Here is a 23,015-nt window from a genome sequence, read left to right as displayed (position 1 = left end):
TTATATTAAAGGAGGAGGTAACATAAATGAAGAGGAAAGAAGCTAGAAAAACAACTTAGAAAACATCCTCTCCTGCAATGGCTGATTTCTTAAGTCTCTAGGAGACTATTTGGACAGAAGTGTGTACACCTTGAGATTCCTGTGTTGGCAGGCTCTGAGAAGCAAGAAAAGAGAGGACTCTATTCTCTCCTTTGAACCCTTTCCTATCCTGCAGGAGATGATTTCTTAGAAATGGTAGAACAGAGCAGAATGGTGCACCTAGTGTATTCAGGAGATGAGTGGCATGGGAGGTTACACCAAGGCTGGTAACTCTTAGCCCCACCCACCTTTTGTTCCTACCCCCTCTTGCCCAGCCTCGCCCATTTCAAACTCTTTCCTTGTTTTGTACTAGTTGCTCCCACGGTCTTTGGCCTTCTCATCTTTCTAGCACCAGGATACCCAATCACTCCCAACCTTGCAACTCCTCAGGGGTTCAAGCAGTGAAACTGGGCATGCTCAGCGGCAGCGCCAGCAGCCTCCAGTCTTTGGGAGGTGCGGCTCTGCGCGCGGAGCTGGGACAGGAGTGCCAATTCAGCTTGGGCTTCAGCGCCCCATCTCCACCGAGCCCAGGGATTCGAGCTGCGCCCTGAAGTGAAACCTGCACCCTTAAGTGGCTCCTCCTCAATCTTCAACCTCCTGAACACCACCAGAGCTTAGAAATAGTCTGTATCGAGGGACTGTTTTCCCACCTGTCTTTTCTTTGCAGCTGAGGGTGTTTTAGCTACTGCGGCGTGAGGAGCTCAGGAATGGGGCCCTGTGGCTGGTGGCCGTGGAGATCACCTTCCCAGAGTAGCTGTTTGTCACTGAGTTTTGGAGATTTCTTGGCTGGCTTCCGCTAAAGCACGCTTGAGTAATCCGAGCTGTGGCGGCGCCCAAGCTCCCGGGATAAAGGGAGGGAGTGTGTGTGTGTGTGTGTGTGTGTGTGTGTGTGTGTAGGGGGAGAGGGCGGGGATAGAAACGTCAACCACCCCCCACCCCCCAGCCTCCTTTCTCCCCTTCCTGCAAAAGCCTCACAAGTCCTCTTTCCCCCCTTCAGCCATCCTCACATCTCTGGGCAACCGCCAGGTTAAGCCCATTTGCACTGGGAAATTGACGCTGTTTGGGAGAAGAGAAACAGATCGATTGCCCTTGTGACTCCCCGCCCCCCTCCCCACCCCCACCCCTCTGCTCCCTCCCTCCTTCCCTCCCCCGCCACCTCCCCTCACCCCGCCTCCTTCCCTCTCCCCACCCCCAAACCCTCTCACCCGCGCGGCAACCCGGTGCGAGGCCCCCTCCGGAAGGTGAGGGGAATGGATTGGACTCCGGTGGGGAAAGCGGGTGTCTAGAAGTGGTGCTAATGGGAAGAGATTTCTGGTTTCAAAAGAGGATGCTCTGCCACAAAGAGCGGCTCGCGCGCTGGCCTGGGCTCTAGCCGAGGAGAGATCCCGGGAGAACTCCAGAGCTCGTGGGGAGCGCTCCTCGGAAGACCGGGATCAACATGCCTGTTCGCAGGGGGCATGTGGCACCACAAAACACATTTTTGGGGACCATCATACGGAAATTTGAAGGGCAAAGTAAGTTCATTTGTTCTCTTCTCTCTTCCTCGCTTTCTGCTTTGATAGTGCACTTGGCGTCCGCTGCTCCTGAGCTGAGGAGCCGGCAACTCCGGCTCTGTCAAGTTAAGAGGCTGTGAAATCTAGCCAGGAGGTTCGAATGACAGCCCGAGTGTTCTCCCTGTGATATTAATTTTGATTTACATTTTAGATTATGGTCTCCATCATAGGAGTCAATTTGATCCTCCTCTCCCCCTGCTTCGTTATCTGCCTTAATGTCCTACTCTTCTACTATCTTAAAGGGAACGTACTAGTATAACATGGGTTTATATTTTGTGGCTGTTTTATTGTAGACTTTGTGAAAGTCAGGAGCAGGGCAGAGCATACTATTGGAACAAGAGAATGTAAATGGTAGCAGCGATGTAAATGGCTATGCAAACTGTATGTTACCTTGGTTAAATTACAAGGCTGTGGTGTGATGGGGATGCTTGCTTGCTGCTAGTTTATAGAAGCTAAACTTTGCATTGAATCAATGCAAATATATCCCAGGCAGGATAATTTGGAAAAAGCAATATCTGACCTGCGTTGGTTGCCAAGGCAAACAGTTCATTATTTAAAAAAATTTTTTCTGTCCCTTTATTAACCCCTTAAACTTTCCATTAGAAATTTTAAAATGGAAGAGAAATAAGTAAATCCCACAAAGACTGAAAGCAGAGATATTTAATCTTCTTCATGTGGACTAATGATAAAGAATACATTGTTGTTATATAAATATATTAATTTAAAGTCCTTTACTTGTTCATTTATATTTGACATTTCCTTAAAACTACATTAGCACACATTTATTTTTGCACATTGTGCAGTTATTTTGGCACTGCATTTAGTGACAGGAGAATAAAGTACCTTGTGTAAAAAAATGGTCTTGTATATTCTGCTTCATATTTTATTTGGAAATAGTAAGTAAAATCTGTGATCAAAATTAATAAGCCCTTTCTATTAAAATCTCTACTACTACACAAAAATGCAAGGTCTCCCAAAGTAAAAGTGAAAAGGTGTTAACATGACATTTACTATATGTGTGTGTAAATATTTTTGTCTTCTGGGTAATATACATTATGAAAAGGTGAACCTTTGCTTTATTGAACTGCTAATTAATGTGAAATAGTTTCATTACTAATTGTTTCAGGGTTTTTTTTTTTTTAACATGATGTGTGTAGTATGCCTTTTAGAGAGAGAAAAGCCAAATCCAGAAATAATAACTACTTTAAGAAAGTTGTACTCCAAGGGCCAGGGTTGAAGTGAGGAACCTGAGAGCTACAGCATGCTTCACTGTTTTGGCTTTGAAAATATTTGCTTTACAATTAAATGACATTCTGGAAATATCAGTGGGCCAGCTGCTTGTCTGAGTGTGCATTAGGACCCTTGAGGGTTTTAGGGCTTGAGAACTAGACTATTTGGGAAATGATGTTCTCAAAATTTGAAGAAAATCTTCTTAATATTTATTGTTAAAACTACTTATGACCAATTAATTTTAAATTTAAGGGGTTTTTTTACTCTTAAAAGTCTGGGTAGTTAGCAATTTGGGAAGCACCTGCATTTCAGACCTCCTATTATGCAACAAATTGTTCCAGTGTTTATGAAAATCTTAAGGAAGCTTTTAAAAAGATGCATCACTATCTTCTTATTACAGATAAAAAATTTATCATTGCAAATGCCAGAGTGCAGAACTGTGCCATCATCTACTGCAACGATGGGTTCTGTGAGATGACTGGTTTCTCCAGGCCAGATGTCATGCAAAAGCCGTGCACCTGCGACTTTCTCCATGGGCCTGAGACTAAGAGGCATGATATTGCCCAAATTGCCCAGGCATTGCTGGGGTCAGAGGAGAGGAAAGTAGAGGTCACCTACTATCACAAAAATGGTAAAGTTTATCTATTTAGAATTCCTTTTTTTTTTTGTTCCAGTGAAATGAAGTCTTTGACAAGATTGAAAGTTCAGAGATAAAGAAGCCCCAAGTATTCAGTTGAAGGTGTATGATTTGCTTATATTGTTGTAGGATTCAAGAAATGTGGATACTCTCATTAGTAGACTAGGAGGGACAATTTCCTCTTTGAGTAGGGTATTCCGTACTTTCAAAAGTCCAGTAACTTAATGTCACTGTGGACAAAATGCCACAAATCAGTCTTATAACCCTTCCCTTTCTAAGGAATAATTTAAAGGCCAATAATTTATTGGATACATTGATATGCATTTGGTGGGAAAGAAATACAGAATTTTAGTTGCTTGAACTTGAAATATTTCACAAAGTCTTGTAGAGAAATGTATATCTGGAACTAAAACTATTATATTTATAGCTATTTCTTAGCTCTTCAGCTTTGATAGGCAATGCTGTTTGTTTCTTTTGATCCTTTTTAAAATAAGATTAAGGATGATATATAGGAACTTTTAAATTTTTCTAGTAAACTTATGTATGTTCAAGTAATTAAAAATGTTCATGTAGTAAAGATTTGTTCTAAAATAAGAAATGGAGAAAAAATTATGATATGTAGAATTATTAATATTCATTTTTATAGTTGCAGCAAAACTGGCATATCAAACTTAAGGTCATACCTCAACTTCAAGGGCACTCCTCCTTCTTTCAGGCTTGCTGTGGGAGCATAAATATGTTAGACCTATAACAGTTCTCAAAGAAATATGCATTTAATGAACATGTGTTCATTAAATTATGTATATGAACTCACATGTATGAATATTTAGATATACCCATTTTAAAGTGTGTATATTATCAAATGTGAACACAATGATATTTGACAATTTAGAGCTTAAAGATAAATCAGTTAAAAATGCACGTTGTTGGTAGTTTTGTAGATATCGCATTATCATTTTCTTCAATTCCATTGATAGAAATCAGTGAGGCACAAGGGTATATAGTCAGATATTTAGGTAACTCTTAAAATTTGTAAATGAGTAAATGACTGATGTGTTATAGCCTGTATCATATAATGACTCATCATTTGGTAAAATACATTCTAACGGAAAAGTTTTAGCTCTTCCTCCTATTTTCTTATAATTTAATATTTTGTGATAGAAAATATATAATTCTTAATTACTATATTTTTCTTAACATCAGTTTGAGTGGGTATGAATAACAAAGTATGACTGGAACAGTTTTGTATAAATTTGGATTATTCTGGAATGAAACCAGTTATATCATTATCAATCAAAATAGAGATAGTTTTTAAAGTTCCTCTCATCTTCCCCCTACTTTTCAATCAATAGTGTTGGCATACTAGAAATAGCCTAATTCCTCTGTTGTCTTGAAAACATTTCTTGGACAAAGGCTCTCACTACCTGAATACATCTCATCTTTTGAGTGTGTGTGTCTGATACCAGTGGTTGGACTTTTGGAATAATTTGAATATTTATTTATCATGAGGTCCACACAATCTGTATGGTGGTTACCATAGGTCATTTTGGTCCACATTTGGTCATTATATTTTCTGGGACATTTCAGAATTTTTTCAACTTATGGAATTTAAGTACGAAATGAATCTGGTCTATATGGCTCATCTAGGTACTAACTATACTTTTCAGACCATGTTTTCAGATAGTAAACAGTGTTATTTATAAAACTGCAAGTAAAATAATAATATTTTGAAACCTAGTTTAACTTGTACAATGTGACTGTGTGAAATGATCTCAGAGCACCTTAAAAAAGCAATTTAATATGGAATTGCAAACATGATGTACAAATTTTTACAGTGAAGATGATTGTGTATCAACTAGCATGTTTTCCTATCAGTGATTTGCATCGTATCGTTGGTCATATGATATTACAGTCTTTGGTTATATGATTTTATAGTCCTTATTTTAGACAAGAAAGCTTTATTCAAAACTTGTTTAGGTATATAAATATCAGCCTTTGGTAATAATTTTGGTTCTTTTGGCTTCATTTTCACATGTAACTCAATCTATAAGGACCTGGGTATCTTTAAAGTCAGTGCTCCTATTTTGCTTTTATTGGTATGGGCAACAGGATGTGATAGATCAAGTTTTTAATTTTTTTTCAAAGAAAAATATTAATTTGAATGACCTTTGTAGATTAAGAAAACATAGACTTATTTGAATGTAATCAACTTGTGTTTTTGCTAGCAGTAGATACCTTGAATAGAATCTTCAGGGCCTATTGGTTTTATTCACCTGGCAACTGCAAAATCAGTCATAGCCTGTGAAGTTCAAATGCTTTGAAAGTCTTGTCTCTTAGAGACCTGCCATCCATTTACATTATAAAAGCAGGAAGGGACCAGATCACTAACATTTTCACTTGTTCCTCCAAGTTTCCTTAATTCTTTTTTATTGAGGTCATTTACTTTTGAGAGCTTCTTAGTTTCTTAAGTATATACAGGAAATGCTTCCTTTACTTATTTTTCATTTAGCATTTCACAGGAGTATAAATCATGAGGCAATAGGCACAATGAACAAATTAACATAGAGTTGAGATATTTTGTTTCCATTTTTTGTATTCACTCATGCTGGAGTAGTAAGAATCTGAGCATGGCATTATTTCTGAAAGCTTGTTTTCCAAAGTGGTCCAGAGCAGTTTAAATTTTTAATCTATACAATAAGTTTATATTGATGTGGTGTAAGGTGCACTGCATGATCACCATTGTGAAGCAGCACTTCTTACAATAGTCATTTATGTGATTTTACCAGGTACAAGTGGGCTTGCTGTTTACCAGAATATCAATTTTTAAGAACCTAGTTATTTGCAGTAGGAATATTTGACAGCCCTTCCCTTTGAGGATTCTATTTTACAGCTTAAGTCATTATTGCATAAATCATTCTTGGCAGCTGTGAAATATTGCTTGAGGTGATAAAGCTGTAAATCTTTTGACATAAAACTCTAATTATACAAAACTATAATTACGCTGAGGCTTATATAAGGACGGGCATGTATTTTAATAACATACTACATGTACTTTAAAAGTACCTTTTTAGCAATAGTGATTGATAAATAAACACTCATGAAGTAATTGAGAATAAAAACACTTTGGTTATTAACTAGCTCATAGTTTGGAGTTGATGTTAATAGTAAGGTAACAGGAAAAAAAATTAGTTGGCCATCCTTTAAGTTACTGCTCATTTGGTTTGGAGTGGGTCATAGAAGAGAGCTAGCTAGTTGAAGTGCTAAACTGCTTCAGTCAGATCTAGATATGTGATTTTTACTTTATATTATCAAGTCACTTTAAACATTTGGAAAAATCAAAGTAAATTTCTCCAAGAGAAATAAAGGTCTTAACTCAGTAGGAAAACCGAACTTAAAAGGCCTTATTTTTAGAGGTCAGAGCGTTTCTGTATTTCTGCCATTATGCTTTCAGACATAATGCAATGGCAGTTTTTTAAAACAAATCAGAAATGTCCCTATCTTTGTGTTGCTTTTAAAGAACTAAAGAGTGAGAAGGGGCTGAGGAAAGTCCTTTCCTGATCCAGTCACAGACTAGATCCAAACAGGGTACCAATCATGCTGGGACCGGTACAAAATTCCAGAGGTATCACTTGACTCAACTAAACTCACAACAGATTTTGGTTAGGTAGCATTGTGTCTATCATCTCTAAGAGTTATTCAAAAAGACCTTATAGAAAGCGCTGTGTTGTTAGGAGTAAAGGTGAGGATGCCTACTGAGTGTCACCTCTCTCTAAGGTAATATTAGGCACTAGAGAAACAGTGAGGCGATACAAAGGAGAATTCAACCTGATCTCTGCATTTAGCATGTTTGTATGCTAGAGTGACTAATGTTCTTTTCTATCTTCTAAATCCCAAGATGTTTTCTTGAAATTATTTTAAAGAAAAAAGCCTATATAGACTATGAAATGGAAAAGCTTTTACATAAATGAAGAACAGAATTTAGGGTTAATCACTACTCTTCCTCTGCTCTCCCACTCTTAAAATAAACTTGTCTATATGTATTTTCTATCACCTTTTTTCATTTATACATAGTACAAACTTACTAAAGAAGCAATGTAGTTTAGTTAAAATTTTAATATTTCCCAAATAAATTGTATATTAGCTTTATATAAATTATATGGCATGTAAATATTCAGCTCTCTTAATTCCTGAATTGTGTAGAAGAGATAAATATGGTAGTTTTTAGAGAAAAATAGAAATACATTTCATGTGTGTGTAATTCAAGCAATAAGAAAGCGTTTCAGGAAGCATCTTGCCAAGATTTTGTTTTGATGTTCATTTAAACTTTCAGTTTATACGTTTTCATGCTCCATCCAATGGTATATAGTAACAACGGCAACATAAAATACATTTTCTTTTACATACCTAAACTTCATAACATTTCGTGGACTCTGGTTATTGCACAGAATTTTTGTTTGTTTGTTTGTTTGTTTTTCGCTTTTTAGGGCTGCACCTGGCATATGGAAGTTGCCAGGCTAGGGGTTGAATCAGAGCTACAGCTGTCGGCCTATGCCACAGCCACAGCAATGCAGGATCTGGGCTGCTTCTGCGACCTACACCACAGTTCACAATAATGATGGATGCTTAATCATTGAGCTAGGGCAGGGATTGAAACTGCATCCTCATGGATCCTATTCAGATAACTGAATGAGCCACGAACTGCAGAACCACGAATGGAGCTCCTGCTTATTGTACAGAATTTGGATTTGATCAATCGTATTTGTTGATAAAATAAGAAGTCTCAAGAAACACTCCTCCTCACAGTTTGATAACTTTATTTCAGTACTGTTCCAAGTGAAAACAAAATGTCCTAAAACTGTGGGTAGGCTCTGTTCATCAGTGTCTTTTCACCTCTGACCAGCACACTATACCTTTAAGTACCTTTGGGATAAAAATGAAGTCATGTTGTCTGTCAGCTAGGGAACTAACTGCTCAGTTACTTCCTCACCCAAAGGGCTTGAGAACAGGGTCTGTTTAGAGCTATGAGCATAGTGGGAAGAGCCAACTTCTCTGACTTCTATTGGATTTCAGTGTTGTTTTGTTTTTATTTTTTTTTGCTATGAATAGTCACTAAATCAAATACCAGTGGTCAGCGGCAGAGAGAGTCCTAGGATAATTGATTCACAGGGAAGAAGCTGTTGTTGGGGTATGAAATGTTAAGACATGAACATTCATCTGGCCATCTAATCTAGAAACCTCAGGGTCATTTTCTGGTTTTCCTTCTCTCTCCTCCAATCGGTCAGGTCACCAATTCCTTTCAATGTTTACATATGAAATACCTCCCAAGGCCAACCCCTGTTTCCATCACTGCCAAGTATGGCGTTGAAACCCTCTTTGCCCTTCTTCTGAAGTATTGAGGACTGAGGTTTCCTTCCCTCTGCAATCCTTTCTCCACAATCCCATCAGAGATTATTTCTAAAATAAAAATCATACCACTGATGACTTATCAGAGCCAAGCATCATTGCACAAGAATTTTGTGTGTTAAATAAGGAATACAACAATCGCATAAGATGTATACTCTTATTATTCTTATTTTATGAGAAGTACACTGCACCCCAGAGAGATGAGCTTGCTCAGTCACACTGAAGTGATGATGTCCCAGCCCTTTAAAACTGTATCCTATTTTCTGCTCCATGTACCTATGTCATACCTTCACTTAAAAACCTGTCTGAATTCTTTAAAGCTCTCAGGATAAAGTTCTAGACTCTTTAGCATGATACTTGGTGCCCTTCGGAGTTGAATTCACTTGAGCTTTCAAGTAGGGTATATTTACAGGAGCTAGCTGGATTCCAGCTCTGACAGTAACTAGGTGAACTTGATCAAGGTTATTTTCTCCCCCACCCTCTTTTTGTTTGAAGGGCCCTGCCCTTGTCATATGGAACTTCTCAGGTCCCAGGCTAGGGATGGAATCAGAGCTGCAGCTGCTGGCTGGACCATGCCACAGCCACAACTACATGGGATCCAAGCCACATCTGTGACCTACACCACAGCTCACAGCAGCAATATCAGATCCTTAACCCACTGAGTAAGGCCAGGGATTGAATCCACATCCTCGTGAATACCACTTGGGTTTGTTACCACCCAGCCTCAATGGGAACTCCCAAGTTTACCTTTTTGATGCTTCGGTTTCTTTTTCTGATATGTATTTAGAAAGTAATATCTACTTTGTTAGTATGATTGAATGCTTTTTATAGAACAAAGGACATGGCATTATTTTTAGTGTGGATTCTTGCCCATAATATGTACTTGATAGATATCAATTACTTGAATATCTTTCCAACTCCATTTCTCTTATGAATCTTATGTTCCAATAATACTTGATTGCACAGTTTCTCAAAGAGTCCATGCATTTTTATGTCACTAAGACTTTATTCACCCTTCAGAAGTCTTTATCTGTAATAAACACTGCAAAGTTTCTGTTATTGGATTGCCTTTCCCTCAGCGTCTCACTCTAAAGAAACCATGATCATCCTTCCAAAGACAGATTAAAAGATGTCCTTTCTGGTGCCTCATTGCCTATTCCAGAACATCAGCATTCCCCTTTGTCTCTATAACCCTTGGTTCTTGACTCCATTGTAGCACCTATAGTATGTAACATGTCATTATATATCATTGTAGTTAATTTTGAGCTCAGGCAAAGAAAATACCAAGTCTTATTAATTTCTATGTCCAGGAAGTATAGAAGACTGCCCAGTATGACTTATGTGCTCAATTATTATTCACACATAGAATGAAGAGAGGATGAGAAATGGAACCATAGAGTTGGGGAGATAAGAAACAGATTAAGAACAGGAGAGCTTGAGAAAAGATGTTATAGGGAATGTATGGTGTTTTGTTTTTTCATATTTTCTAGAGAATGCTTCTAAAATATTCTTAAAGAACAATTTTCATCTTAATTGTATTAATGCACATATTTCTTTGCTTAATAAGCTAAGGTATTAAATAATCTCCATAGCCTGTAAGTATGCAACTAGCTAGAAAAATGTTTAATACAGAGAAAAAACTAGGGAGTTCCCATTGTGGCTCAGCGGAAACGAATCTGACTGGATCTGACGAGTAACCACGAGGTTGCGGATTCCATCCCTGGCCTTGCTTAGTGAATTAAAGATCTGGCGTCGCTGTGAACTGTAGTGTAGGTGGCGGATGTGGCTCGGATTTGCTGTGGCAGTGGAGTAGGCCAGCAGCTACAACTCTGATTTCTCCCCTAGCCTAGGAACCTCCATGTGCCATGGATACTGTCCTTAAAAAAAAAGAAAGAAAGGAAAGAAAGAAAGAAAGAAAGAAAGAAAGAAAGAAAGAAAGAAAGAAAGAAAGGAAAAGAGAGAGAGAAAAAAACTATTAACCAGGAATTATTAGCCAGTTACCCATGTCACTCACTCACTCCAAATCAAAATGATCCTCACTGTGGTCTCTAATAAACTCCATGTAATAGCCAAACACAGAATTCTCTCTTCTCTCTGATTGGAATTTGGTGCTGTGTTCAACACACTTACTGCACTGACTACACAAGTTACACAGTATGGGCATTTTATATCTCTTAGAACATCTTATCCATCAGCATTTTCTTGAGAATTCTTAATTGACAATGAAGCTTAATCTCCAGGGCCACTCAATAATGACAGTGTTAAATCTAAAATAATAAAGTTAGCTTATTGAAATAATACAAATAATAATTATTAATTATTATTGTCAAATGAATGTTTTTCTCTCTGTATTATGCTTTCTACATTTAGCAAAATTATACAACTACCAAGAAGCCATAGAATCAGGCAGCAGTAAGACATTAATCACCATAGTGAGGAAATTTGTCCTATTACTGAACAATTAGGAAGGTCAAATTGGCACTTGTCACAGATGGGTTACAAGAAAACTGAGTACCAGGCTCCTCTCACCGCGACTGAACATTTCCTATCTTCTTCTTGCTTTTTTAATTTATAGGAAATACCTGATTAGGAAAATCAAAGTACTCTTTCTGTGGACATCTTAAATTGCAGCTGAGGCAATCCCCACACCCTTTCCTCACTTGAAGTAGATCTGAGTGTGCACAAACTCTCCTTTTTTTGTGGTTTCCACTGTTTTGTGGAATGTCTCACACTATTTTACTCTGAAATGGGTAAAATAGCCTTGGCTGGTGCTTGGTGGGTAAAAATTGGGAAGAAATAAGAGAGGACTGGGGTGCATTTTGGTCCTTAGTCCACTTGGCTTGTAAAATAACTTCAAACTGGACTGCACTGGTGGGCCTGGCAAGGCTGCCTGAGCCACCTTGCTTTTGTTTACCTGCTTTTTTCCTCTGTGATGCCTAATCTGAAGATGTTGTTATGGCAGGTGGAATATCACCATTGCTGGTTTTATTGTCTCCTTTTCATGTTTTTTTCCTTCTTTCCTGAGGATCATTAGGAGTGTTTCTATTTGTCATTCTTTGTTTTGAAAGGAAAACTTTTTGCATGTTGTCTGAAGTATGGTTTTGAGAAACGTATAATAAGTGCATGGGTTCAAGGCAACTTAAGATGGCTGTGTCTTCTCATAATACCTCTATGCTCAAACTACCCTTCTTAATTCTATTCTGTGAAATCTGTATTAATGACCCAAGATGATGGGTGTGATGACAAAAATTAAAGTATAAAATTGGTGGTGGTTTCATAATCAATTTCTCAAAGATCAAGAATGAAATCTAGGAAAAACTAAAGTATTCATATGAAAAAAACTTATTTGTGTTAGAAAAAAATTACATACAAATCACAGTCCAAAAATTTTTGTAATATACCAATTAAGATTGCATTGATGCAGTAAAATCAATGGTAGAGCTATACAACATTGTACGTTGTTTTAATAATTTTTAATCAGGCTCCCATTTACCTCTCTTAGCTAAATTAGTTAAAATTTATTTTGATTTTGCTAAAAAATCCTGTGTACACCATCCATTTTCTTTAATAGTGTTAATTAGTTGGTGCTTAGCCATACATTTATTTAGGTCTTTTTTTTTTTTATTTGGCTGTACCCACAGCATGTCAAAGTTCCCAGGGGCCAGGGACTGAACCCATTCCACAGCAGCAACCCAAGCTGCTGCGGTGACAGTGCCAGATCCTTCACGTTCTGTACCACAAGAGAACTCCTATTTAGGTCTTTTATACACATGGATATACACCCTGGGTTTTAATTCCCCTGGTTGTAGTTCTTGGACCATAGTCCTCTACTCAATGTAGATCTTCTCCCAAAGGATTAAAGTTAATTGAGTTCCAGTTCTGTTACTGGCTCTTTATATAGGTTACTTTATTTGATTTTCATGACAGCTTTGGGAGTAGATGTTATCCCATTTCACAGATTAAAGTGAAGTTCAGAGTAATACACTGATGATCACAGGGCAAAGTGGAGAGGAGGTTTAAAATCTAGATTTGTCTGTACCTGCAAACTTTGTTGCCTCCAAATGATACACTTTTTAAACCTTACCCTATCACGTCCTGTATGTCCTAATTCTAGTTATTAATCATAGATTCTTATTAATTGTATGAAGTGTGAATCTGATTAATTTGCTCCAAAAGGTGAATGAAGCAAGCTTTATCCTAGGTATTTTGTATTTAAAACAGGGCTGTATCATTCAGAATGAATCTCTATCTGGTGGGATATTTGATTTCAATAGAGTGTATATGCCTTAATCTTTGCATTATGGCAATCTTTTCTCTTAAAACTGTCTCTGTTTTGGACTGTCAGCCTAGGTTTAGGGGACACTTTTACTTAAGGGTGCCTTGGTTACTGTTTTTCTAATCCTTATCCAGGAAGTCCAGGAGAAAACGCATATGGTAGTGTGGTTCAGGAGTAGATGCTCTCTTTTGCATCTTATTAAGCATTTTGTGTGATGCTATCCTCACTTCTTCCCACAAAAAGTTGTATCTCCTGGCAAAATTATGTGATTTGACAAAATCCACCACTAGTATTTAAAAAAGAAATCATAAATTGACTGGTATGGAGAGAGTCTTTGGTTTATTTAAAACATCTTCAGCTTTCCTCATCTTTTGTCAAATGTCAGATTCCATCTGTAATACACACCCTACTAACTTGTGCCTCTCATCTCCTCTCAGAGACTACCACTCTCTCCTTTGCACAATCTCAAATTTATCAGGCAACCTTGTCCATAGTTTCTAACATTTCCCCCCCCCTTGTCTCTACAAGAACACTTATGAAATTATCTTGTAATAATTTGTTTCTGTGTCTGTCTCTTCCACTCAGAGTTAAAGTTTCTGAAGAGACTTCCTTATTTAAAAAATGGGAAAATGGAAGGAGAGCAAAAGATAAATTGAAAAGAACCCAGGAATATACCTGTTCACTGACAAAAACATCAGGTAGCACATTCTAGAGGAATGTGCTGTCATGCACACTCATTCAACATCCTGTGCCTAGATAGGAAAGTTGTAAAAATTAACAACTGGAGTTCCCATCGTGGCGCAGTGATTAACAAATCCGACTAGGAACCATGAGGTTGCGGGTTCGGTCCCTGCCCTTGCTCAGTGGGTTAACGATCCGGCGTTGCCCTGAGCTGTGGTGTAGGTTGCAGACGCGGCTTGGATCCCGCGTTGCTGTGGCTCTGGCGTAGGCTGGTGGCTACAGCTCCGATTCAACCCCTAGCCTGGGAACCTCCATATGCCGCGGGAGCAGCGCAAGAAATAGCAACAACAATAACAACAACAACAAAAAGACAAAAAAAAAAAAAAAATTAACAACTTATGTGGTTTATTAATTGAGTAACATAACTTGTTGCCATATGGTTATATCTTATGAACCAATTTGTCCTAATACTTAATAACCTGTAGATTTCTCTAAAAAGACGTGAGAGCTAATAATCATTCTTCTTCAGTTCTCCTGAGAAAACAGGTGAATGGTTAGGCCAGTTCAGATAGATCCTTCATGCCTACATAGTCAGCTAATTCTGATGGGGCAACCACAGGCCAAGAAAGGGAGAATATGTCTACATGATATTTAATAATATATGCAAGTTTGCAAGCCATCCTAGCCCTCCCTGGATCTCCTTAGTTGAATATATATGATAAAAATGCTTGTAAAAGCTTGCAATTATTCTGATGTCCTTTTCTCTTTTCTCCACACATGAAAATATGTGTCTTCAAACACATTTCATTCTTTTGCCTCAACTCTGAGTCATGGATTCAGATTGTAAGGCCTGTGTGGTATCAGCAGACACTTCATCAGTCACATCCTGATACAGGGATTTCACCACCTCAACAAGGACTTCATGTCTCTACTGTTTCCCAAAGTGATTTAACTCCACTGTCAAAAAGTTAGAAAAGGAGAAAAAAAAGACCTATAATCTTGACCCTAAAAGAAAGCCACTGTTTAAATGATGGCATGTATTCTGTCTATAAATTTTCTACAAAAATACACATGTACACATACGCTCACACATGCACACAAATGTTTTTTTTAATATGATCAGGATAGCATCATATATATATGAAACTCTAGCCTGTTTTCCTCAATGAAAAATTTATCCTGAACATGTGTATGTTTTAATGATTTTTTAATATTCATTACATGGCTAGTCCATAAATTATTTAAGTATTGCATTGAAGGAAATAACATATTACCAACAATACCATCTTCTTGAACCCTACTATTTCCAACTCTTCACAGTTGTAAAAACGTACAGATTTTTTCCTTAGTATATACTCCTAGAAGTATAATTGCTGGTAAGATTGTATATCTTAAAAACCTTTGGTACCTCTTGTCAAATTATTGTCCACTTAATTGCACATTTCCTGTGTATAATAGAACTTTTTATTCATTTTAATTTTTGTTGACCTATAAAAATAGTGTCTTATTGTCTGATCACTGAAAAATCTTTATTGAAAAACATGTAAATTGAGTTCCCTGATGGCATAGTGGTTAGGATCTGGCATTGTCACCACTAGTGTGGTGTGGGTTCTGTCTCTGGCCTGGTAACTTCCCACATGCTGGGGGTGTAACCAAAAAGCAAAATAAATAAATAAATAAATAAGCCAATAAAAGAACAAATGAACAAAAACATGCTCAAAGTATTTATTTAGAGAAATCAGTGCTCAATATTACCAAACCTTTGGATCTGTGGAACTGTCCTGTTTAGATGCCCCTTCTCACACCAGGATCCCTCTTCCAAAAACTGCTTTTCATATTCACACTTTCATTTGAGCGGATTTCCTGGCAGTTTTCCAAGCCTCAGATTCAGAACCTAGTATCAATTATTGACTACTTAGCAGTGTTCCTAGAATTTTTTTCTCCCTTTAATTTAGCATGAGTTGTTTTAAATTATTTTCAATATTGCTTATTATCTGCGTAAACTATGATGAAAATCTTGATTAGGGAAAAATTCATATTCAATAGTTTGTATTTGAATATGTATACACATACATAAATGTATTTAAATTTTTATGGTTCTGCCTAATTCCAAATTGATAGGCATGAAAGTTAATAAACTTGTGATAAATAAACATTCAGCTAGGATATAAATGCATTCAATAGAAACAAAATGCATTTATAACCATAAATGGTATCAATTATTCAAAATTACACAATAAGTGAGGAAATATGTAAGCAACAGAAACAGCATAGTATTCGATAAACTGCTAACTTTATCCCAATATAATATTACTGAAATGACTGCAGAGAAAGATCATTCTCTTCCTAGGCTGCCTTAATCAAGACACGCAGAGCCCAGGTAATCTGATCTTTCTAGCTGTGACTCACTTCTCAGGTCTTCCCTCCAGGTGTTCTTTATAATGAATGTCGCTTAACCAAGACTCAGTAGGATTTATGGATTCCCAAACTGCTCTTCTCAAAATTTGCTCCCCCAGTGAAGGACTACATAAAATCCACTAATGATTTTGTGGGGGCCACAAAATGATCCTATTGCCCTGTTTCCCGGCTTCAATTCAATTCTCACTCTAAAATTGCAGGACTTGTTTCTTAGCACAGTTCATGTTTCTAGAGTGGGCAGGTATCCTACTGAAATTTCATACCCACCAACATTCATTATTTTAAATATATTCACAACAATGTGAGCATAGTGTGAGTTAGTTATTATACAACATTCATTTTAATTATTGGCTCCTTTGAGGGGGCCAGTAACTTCAATAATTAATTTCCCTCTGGAGCATAATTAATTTAAAAGAGTTCTATCAGTACTTTTTGTTATTAATCTAAATTTTTGAAAATGTGAGGGATACTGATTATGTTTTCTAGATTTTTACCAAGTAAGAGTTTTATAATATTCTTGATTTTCCTTCAGTAATAGAAAATAAAGCTAAATGTTCAGTTGAAGTACAGCTCAGCTATAGAAATGAAAATTAATCTTATGTGTAAATGAATAGGCAAGAGTAATTTGATAAATACTTCCTATATGGCATTTGAAAAATCACTGGTAACACTTAAAAATTTTTTTTCGAAAGAGAGGGCTTAGAGATTTCAGTTAGAGTATCTGAGAACATAGCATTAAAATATAAAAAAATGAAGATGAAACATACCTTTTAATTATTTTAGCTGAATGTTGGAATACCTAGATAAAAACTAGAAATTCCAGGCATTTTATTGCCAATCCAGCAGAACTAATATGTGTGGATTTCAGTTAAAGATTCCAAGAAAAATGCACAAAAAAAACAGAAAATGTTGTCTGAAGTAATGACATTATAATATAACCGGGCAAGGCCTCCTTGCTATCGATTCCATTGTTCCAGAATTGGAATAATCACCTCCTCCCTATCCCCACACCTAGTTTAAGCATAGCTCAAGTGAAAACTCAGATCCTGGATTTTTTTCTTTTTGGTGATTTTAGTTTATTTATATTTATGTACACTGGTATCTTTATGATGAGTTTGAAGACTGGGCTTGCTAAATTATCTATGACAATTTATATTTATTCTATAACTATGTAACTGGGATGAATTAAGTAGCAGAGTATGTTATGGACACTTTAAATGATAGTAATAATAACTGTCATTTATTGGGCACTTACAATGTGCCAGTACTATTCTGAAATTTTTTCCCAATCCTCATAATATCTTATTAAGTAGGTGTTTGATTATTCCTATTTTACAGATTGAAAAGATGAAGTCAGTAAGCTTTCCCAAGGCTACCCAAGTAGCATGTAACAAAGCTGTGATTTAAGTGTATGTAGCTTGTGTTCTTTCAGAGCCCATCCTCCCAGAACTCTCCTGTACCACCTCAAGCCACTCCTGCCCATTTAGGTTCTCTAAGACACATAGTGCATACATATTTGACATAGAACCAGTTCCATCTCGATGGAAAAATGTAAATTATTTCTAGGTTTTAGACATTTAAATGTTTTAAATTTGGAGGCCCCTGATCTTTCAAATCTTCTGGTGTTTTAGAAATAAGTTAAATTCATCTCTGTTTCTCCAGTGCCTAACGCAGTGCCTTGCCAAAAGTAGCTGCTCAGCAAATAACTTAAATTAATTAATTAGTTAATTAAACATGAGGCAGACTCTCTTCACCGTTTGATCTGTCACTACTTCAATAATACGGAAGTTGCCACTTGCCTATTTAAAGGGATGATAAAGAAGGAACACAGCATAGTGGCTAACGTCATGGGCTCTTTAGTTAGGTGCCTGGGTCTAAATCTTGAATATTCATCTTGTGATCTAGTTATCTAACTGCCCTGACCTCAGCTTCATCATCAGTGAAATGGGGCTCTGATAATAGTAAGGGCCTACTTACAGGGATTTATGAGGACTAAATGTGCCTATTTTTATAAAAGCTCTTACTTACAAAATCTTCTGATACCTAGTAAGTGAAATGTAAGTGTTAACAAATAAAACAATATGAACATTTTAAAAAATGTGAAAAGAGATTGGGTTAAAAATACAAATGAAGTTGCTAGGCTCATGAGTGTTATGCTGGAAAGGAAATTTGGAGCCACATGTATGACTAAGTAAAAAATGTGAATTGAATTTTGACGTCAGTAGTTAAAGAAAAATATTGGCAGTATTTCTTGAAAATTTAAAACATGAACTTCTGGGGACTTTATTTTGGTGATTATGGCCTCAATCAAATTCTGTATAATTTAATTTATTTTTAGACCTATTTTGAAATGCTGAAATTCATTTTGTTTTAGGTATGGTTGCCCTGAAAATGTCAGCAGTCTGAGTAACTTAGGCTTTTACAATTTTTTTCTGAACAGCTATCTTTCAGCTACATTGTACCAATTCCAGAATGGTATTCCAGAAACCAGTGTATTTTGAAAGTAATAGCTCCTCAAGTCACTCTCAGGATTTAGTGGGAATCAATTTAGCTCTTATTTAAAGCAAAGCTGTGGAATTAATTTGAAGAAAATATATAGATATAACAGGCACTATAGCTAAGGTGACTATATAATTTATAATACAAAGCAGGATTCTTTTTAAGGTAAAAGGGAAATTTATGAATAACTATGTCAGGAGAAGAGGAAAAAATCCAGGACTGTCCAGACAAATTGAATGTATGAATATTCTAAATACAACTATACCCTGGCACTGTGTATCAGGGTTTTCAAAGTGTAATCTATTCTATAGTGTAGATTTTTCACAAATAATTCTATGCTCCTGAAACTGAAGAGTTTAAAAATGTAGCCACTCATTCTTATGATGCCTAAAATTCTTACTGTGTAGACAAAGGTGCAGTATCCTACAATCTGGAGAAATGAGTCAGAATTTCTCTAAAGAATGTATTGCACCTGGTGACCTCTTCGAAATAAGACTGCAAATGAATCTCTCCACAAATACCATGTTGAAGGTTCTTGGAAAAGGAATTAACCTTAACCACTTTGTGAGCCATGGTGAGTCATGACAGCAGAATGGACCAAAGGTAAAGATTGAGTTTATAGGATATCTTTGACATTCAAACATCTTATAAAAGGTCTTTATCCTTTTTTTTTTTTTTTTTTTTTTTTTTTGCCTTTTCTAGGGCCACTCCCACGGCATATGGAGGTTCCCAGGCTAGGGGTCGAATCAGAGCTGTAGCTGCCAGCCTATGCCAGAGCCACAGCAACGCAGGATCCAAGCCACACCTGTGACCTAAACCACAGCTTGCAGCAATGCCGGATCTTTAACCCACTGAGCAAGGCCAGTGATTGAACCTGCAACCTCATGGTTCCTAGTCGGATTCATTTCCACTAGCCATGATGGGAACTCCAAAAGGTCTTTATCTTTGAGTCTGTTAGGGCATGTGTGTGCACAGGGTGTGTGCATAGCAATCTTTTTCCCACCTTTTCCGTTCAGCTTTAGTCATATGTTTATTTGTAATCCTGTGATAAAATTAGCCTTGTTTTGTGTGTAAAATTAATTTAAAGGATGTGTATTAAGTAGGAAGCACAACTCCAGAAAAGTTGGGAGAGACAGCATTAAGCTGAAAGTTATCCACATTGTAATAAAAACAATTAAAATTAATTAGTTTATTAATTCATACTTTCAATACAAAGTGAACTTACCAGTTCTCATGAATTGAAATGAAAATCGATCCCTTCAAATTTAAGAAAAACAGTGCAGTTATCAGAAAACCAGAATTAAAGACTTTTTTTTCAAAGGAGAGTTAAATGAAAGCAGTACAGCTGGTATTCTCATATTGTTTGTATTTTTCCAGATTCAGTACAAACATAAACGAAATCATCTTTGTGAAAACTGAGTTTGTAAACAAATTGAGCTTTTGTGTTACTACAATGAAAAAAGGGAAAAGAAGCCTAAGAATAACAGTAATCATAAAAATCATCTTTCCCTTCTACTCCTTTTAAATTAGTCCTGGTTGTTGAGATCATTGCCATGATGAAACACTACCAGAAGGGACTGGGCAAAATATGAAAGCATGAGAAATTACACCATCCACTCTTACCTCTTTTTAAAAAATTTCTGATGTCCCATTCAGTTTATAATACTAAATGAAAGTTCATGGAATAAAGAAATACCTGAATAAATACATTGAAGAACTCATGTGATATGTGGAAATGGAAGTTGTCTTATTTTTTGCGGCATTTTCACTGAAAATGTATCTTTCATCCTTTTACTGAAATGGATGGAAAAAATGCATAGGATCTCAGTCAGAATTTTGTCAATTTGGCCTTAAAGAGAAGTTAGCTATAGAAAAGAGCAGTGTATTCTTTTCTTGGTTAAGAAGCAATTTCTTCTAGTCCCTTACCCTGGAAAACATTGTCCTGCCTCCAAGCAAAGAATAATGGGTTAGATGGGGTAGAAATCTTTGGCATCTCAAAAGTATAAAATTTACTGCTATCTTACAAGTACAACCAAATTAGCATTATTCTTCCAAATTTATGGGAAAGATTGATTGATATGCCTAAGTCTGCTATTATCACTTCAGTTACAGCTTTATTTTGGAAAATATTAAGACCTACAGAAGAGTTGCAAATGTATTACAATAAATTCTCACATTACCTTGACATAGATCACCTATTTTATAAGTTGCCACATTTGTTTTATCTCTGTCTACATTTTCTGTATAACATATATACACATTCTTATTTTATGTCTATTAACTTATTTTGCTAAGCCATTTGTAAATTATTTGCACCCTTCATCCTTAAGTACTTCAGTGTTTTATTCTTTACTCACAAGAAGTCATTTATGTAGCTACAGCTTAACTATCAAACTCAGAAAAATTTGCATTGATACAGTACTGTTTTCTAACACATCCTATCTTTAAATTTTTCTAGTTGTTGCAGTACTGTCCTTTATCTAATTAGTTTTTAACAAATCAGAATATAAATGAGTATCATAAACAAGTATCATAGATTGCAGTGTGTTTGAAGGTCTCTTTAGTCTCTATTAATCTGAATCTCTTCCTCCGCCTTTCTTGTCTTTCATGACCCTGATATTCTTTAAAGGTACAAGCTCACTGTTTTGTAGAATGTTCATTTTGTGTTTTTTTGAAGAATCCTCGTAATTTGATTCAAATTATGGATTTTCGTCATATGAGTAAGTTATAGTGTATCCTTTTTCAGAGCAGTCAGAAACACCTGATTCATTTTGTCCTATTATTGGTGATGCTAACTTTGATCAGTTGTCTTGCCACTTTTTCACATGGTTTGACCAATAATTGGAAAATAAAATTTTAAAATGCCTAAAATCAGCATCAGTAGAATAAATTTCACAGAAACCTGCAAGACATCTATAGAAAAATAATCACAAATATTATTATGGAGCAAATAAGTAAATGGAGAGATGGGCCATGTTCAGGAATTGGAAGTCTCAATATTGTAAAGATATGCAGTCTTCCCAAGTTGATCTGCAATCCTAACCAAAATTATAGCAGATTTTTGAATATAAAGTAATAAGCTGATTCAGAAATTCATATGAAAATGCAAAGGATAGAGAATAGCTAAAAATATACAGAAAATAAGAACAAAGTTGGAGAACTCTAACCACCTGATTTTAAGAATTACTACAACGCTATAGTAATCATGACAATGGAGTATCAGCATATGTGTAGAAAAATAGATCAGTGGAACAGAGTAGTTCATAAATAGATCATTACATATATAGTCAATTGATTTTTTATGAAGGCACCAGGGTAATTCAGTTGGGGAAAGGTGAGTCTTTTCAACACATGAGCTAAATTAACTGAAAAAATATATAGGAATAAATGGACCCTGACTCTTAAATTATACTGCACACAATTTGAGATGATTTATTGACCTAAACGTAAAAGTTAAAATTATAAATTTTCTAGAAATAACCCCTTCTCTCAAATCTTTGTAATTTGCAGTGGGCAAAGATTTCCAAGAAAGTATACAAAAGGCACTATCCATAAGAATAAAAAATGATGAACTGTACACCATCAAATTCAAAACTTACATAGTACTTCAAAAATTCCATGTTCATTAAGAATATGAAAATTAACACAGACTTGCAGAAAATATCATCAGTGTATGTATTTGATTAAGACATTATATTCCATATGTGTTTGGATATAAAATATAAAAAATATATTATGTGGCTACAAATCAGTAATAAAAATGACCCAAATAAAAAGGATGAGAAAAATGTATACATATTTCACAAAAGAATGATATACAGTGTCAATAAGCACATGGAAAGGGAAATATAATTTAAAACCAAAGATACTATTTAACACCCATCAGAATAGATAAAAATTAAAAGACTGACAACATTAAATGTTGGCGAGGATGTGGATTAACTGAGACTATCATCCATTGCCAGTAGGATTACAAAGGAGTATAAACACTGAAGAACTGTTTAATATTTCATTATAAAATTAAACATGCATCTACTTTATGATCCAGCAATTCCTCTTCTAGGTCTTTATCCAAGAGGAATGGAAATACATGTCGAAAATGATTTGCATAAATTGTTTACACCAGCTTTATTTATAATAGCCCTCATCTGGAAACAACCTGAATGTTTTCATCAACAGGCAAATAGCTAAATAAATTGTGATAGTAGCTACTGATGGTACACCAGACAAAAATGAATAG

General features: G+C 36.1%; 1 protein-coding gene across 23 annotated transcripts in view; it reads left to right on the top strand.

Annotated features, from left to right (window-relative positions):
* Positions 1-1,051: 1,051 nt before the first annotated feature.
* The window catches only part of KCNH7 (potassium voltage-gated channel subfamily H member 7), a 501,977-nt gene continuing 480,013 nt past the window's right edge, over positions 1,052-23,015 (top strand). For all 23 annotated transcript variants that reach the window (XR_014830513.1, XR_014830512.1, XR_014830517.1 and 20 more), the window contains exons 1-2: positions 1,052-1,592; positions 3,262-3,492. Coding sequence is in view for 17 of the 23 variants with exons in the window: in XM_085001285.1 (XP_084857411.1) it covers positions 1,517-1,592; positions 3,262-3,492 (307 nt within the window). In the remaining 6 variants the exon portion in view is untranslated. The remainder of the gene's footprint in view (positions 1,593-3,261; positions 3,493-23,015) is intronic.

This window comes from Sus scrofa, chromosome 15 (genome assembly GCF_054392235.1).
Source record: "Sus scrofa isolate SSC_HxYL_T2T_F1_AM1 chromosome 15, Sscrofa_HxYL_maternal_Yorkshire_Landrace_v2.0, whole genome shotgun sequence".
Taxonomy (NCBI): Eukaryota; Metazoa; Chordata; class Mammalia; order Artiodactyla; family Suidae; genus Sus; species Sus scrofa.
The sequence above is the reverse complement of the archived record's forward strand: the minus strand, read 5'-3'. Positions and strand labels throughout refer to the sequence as shown.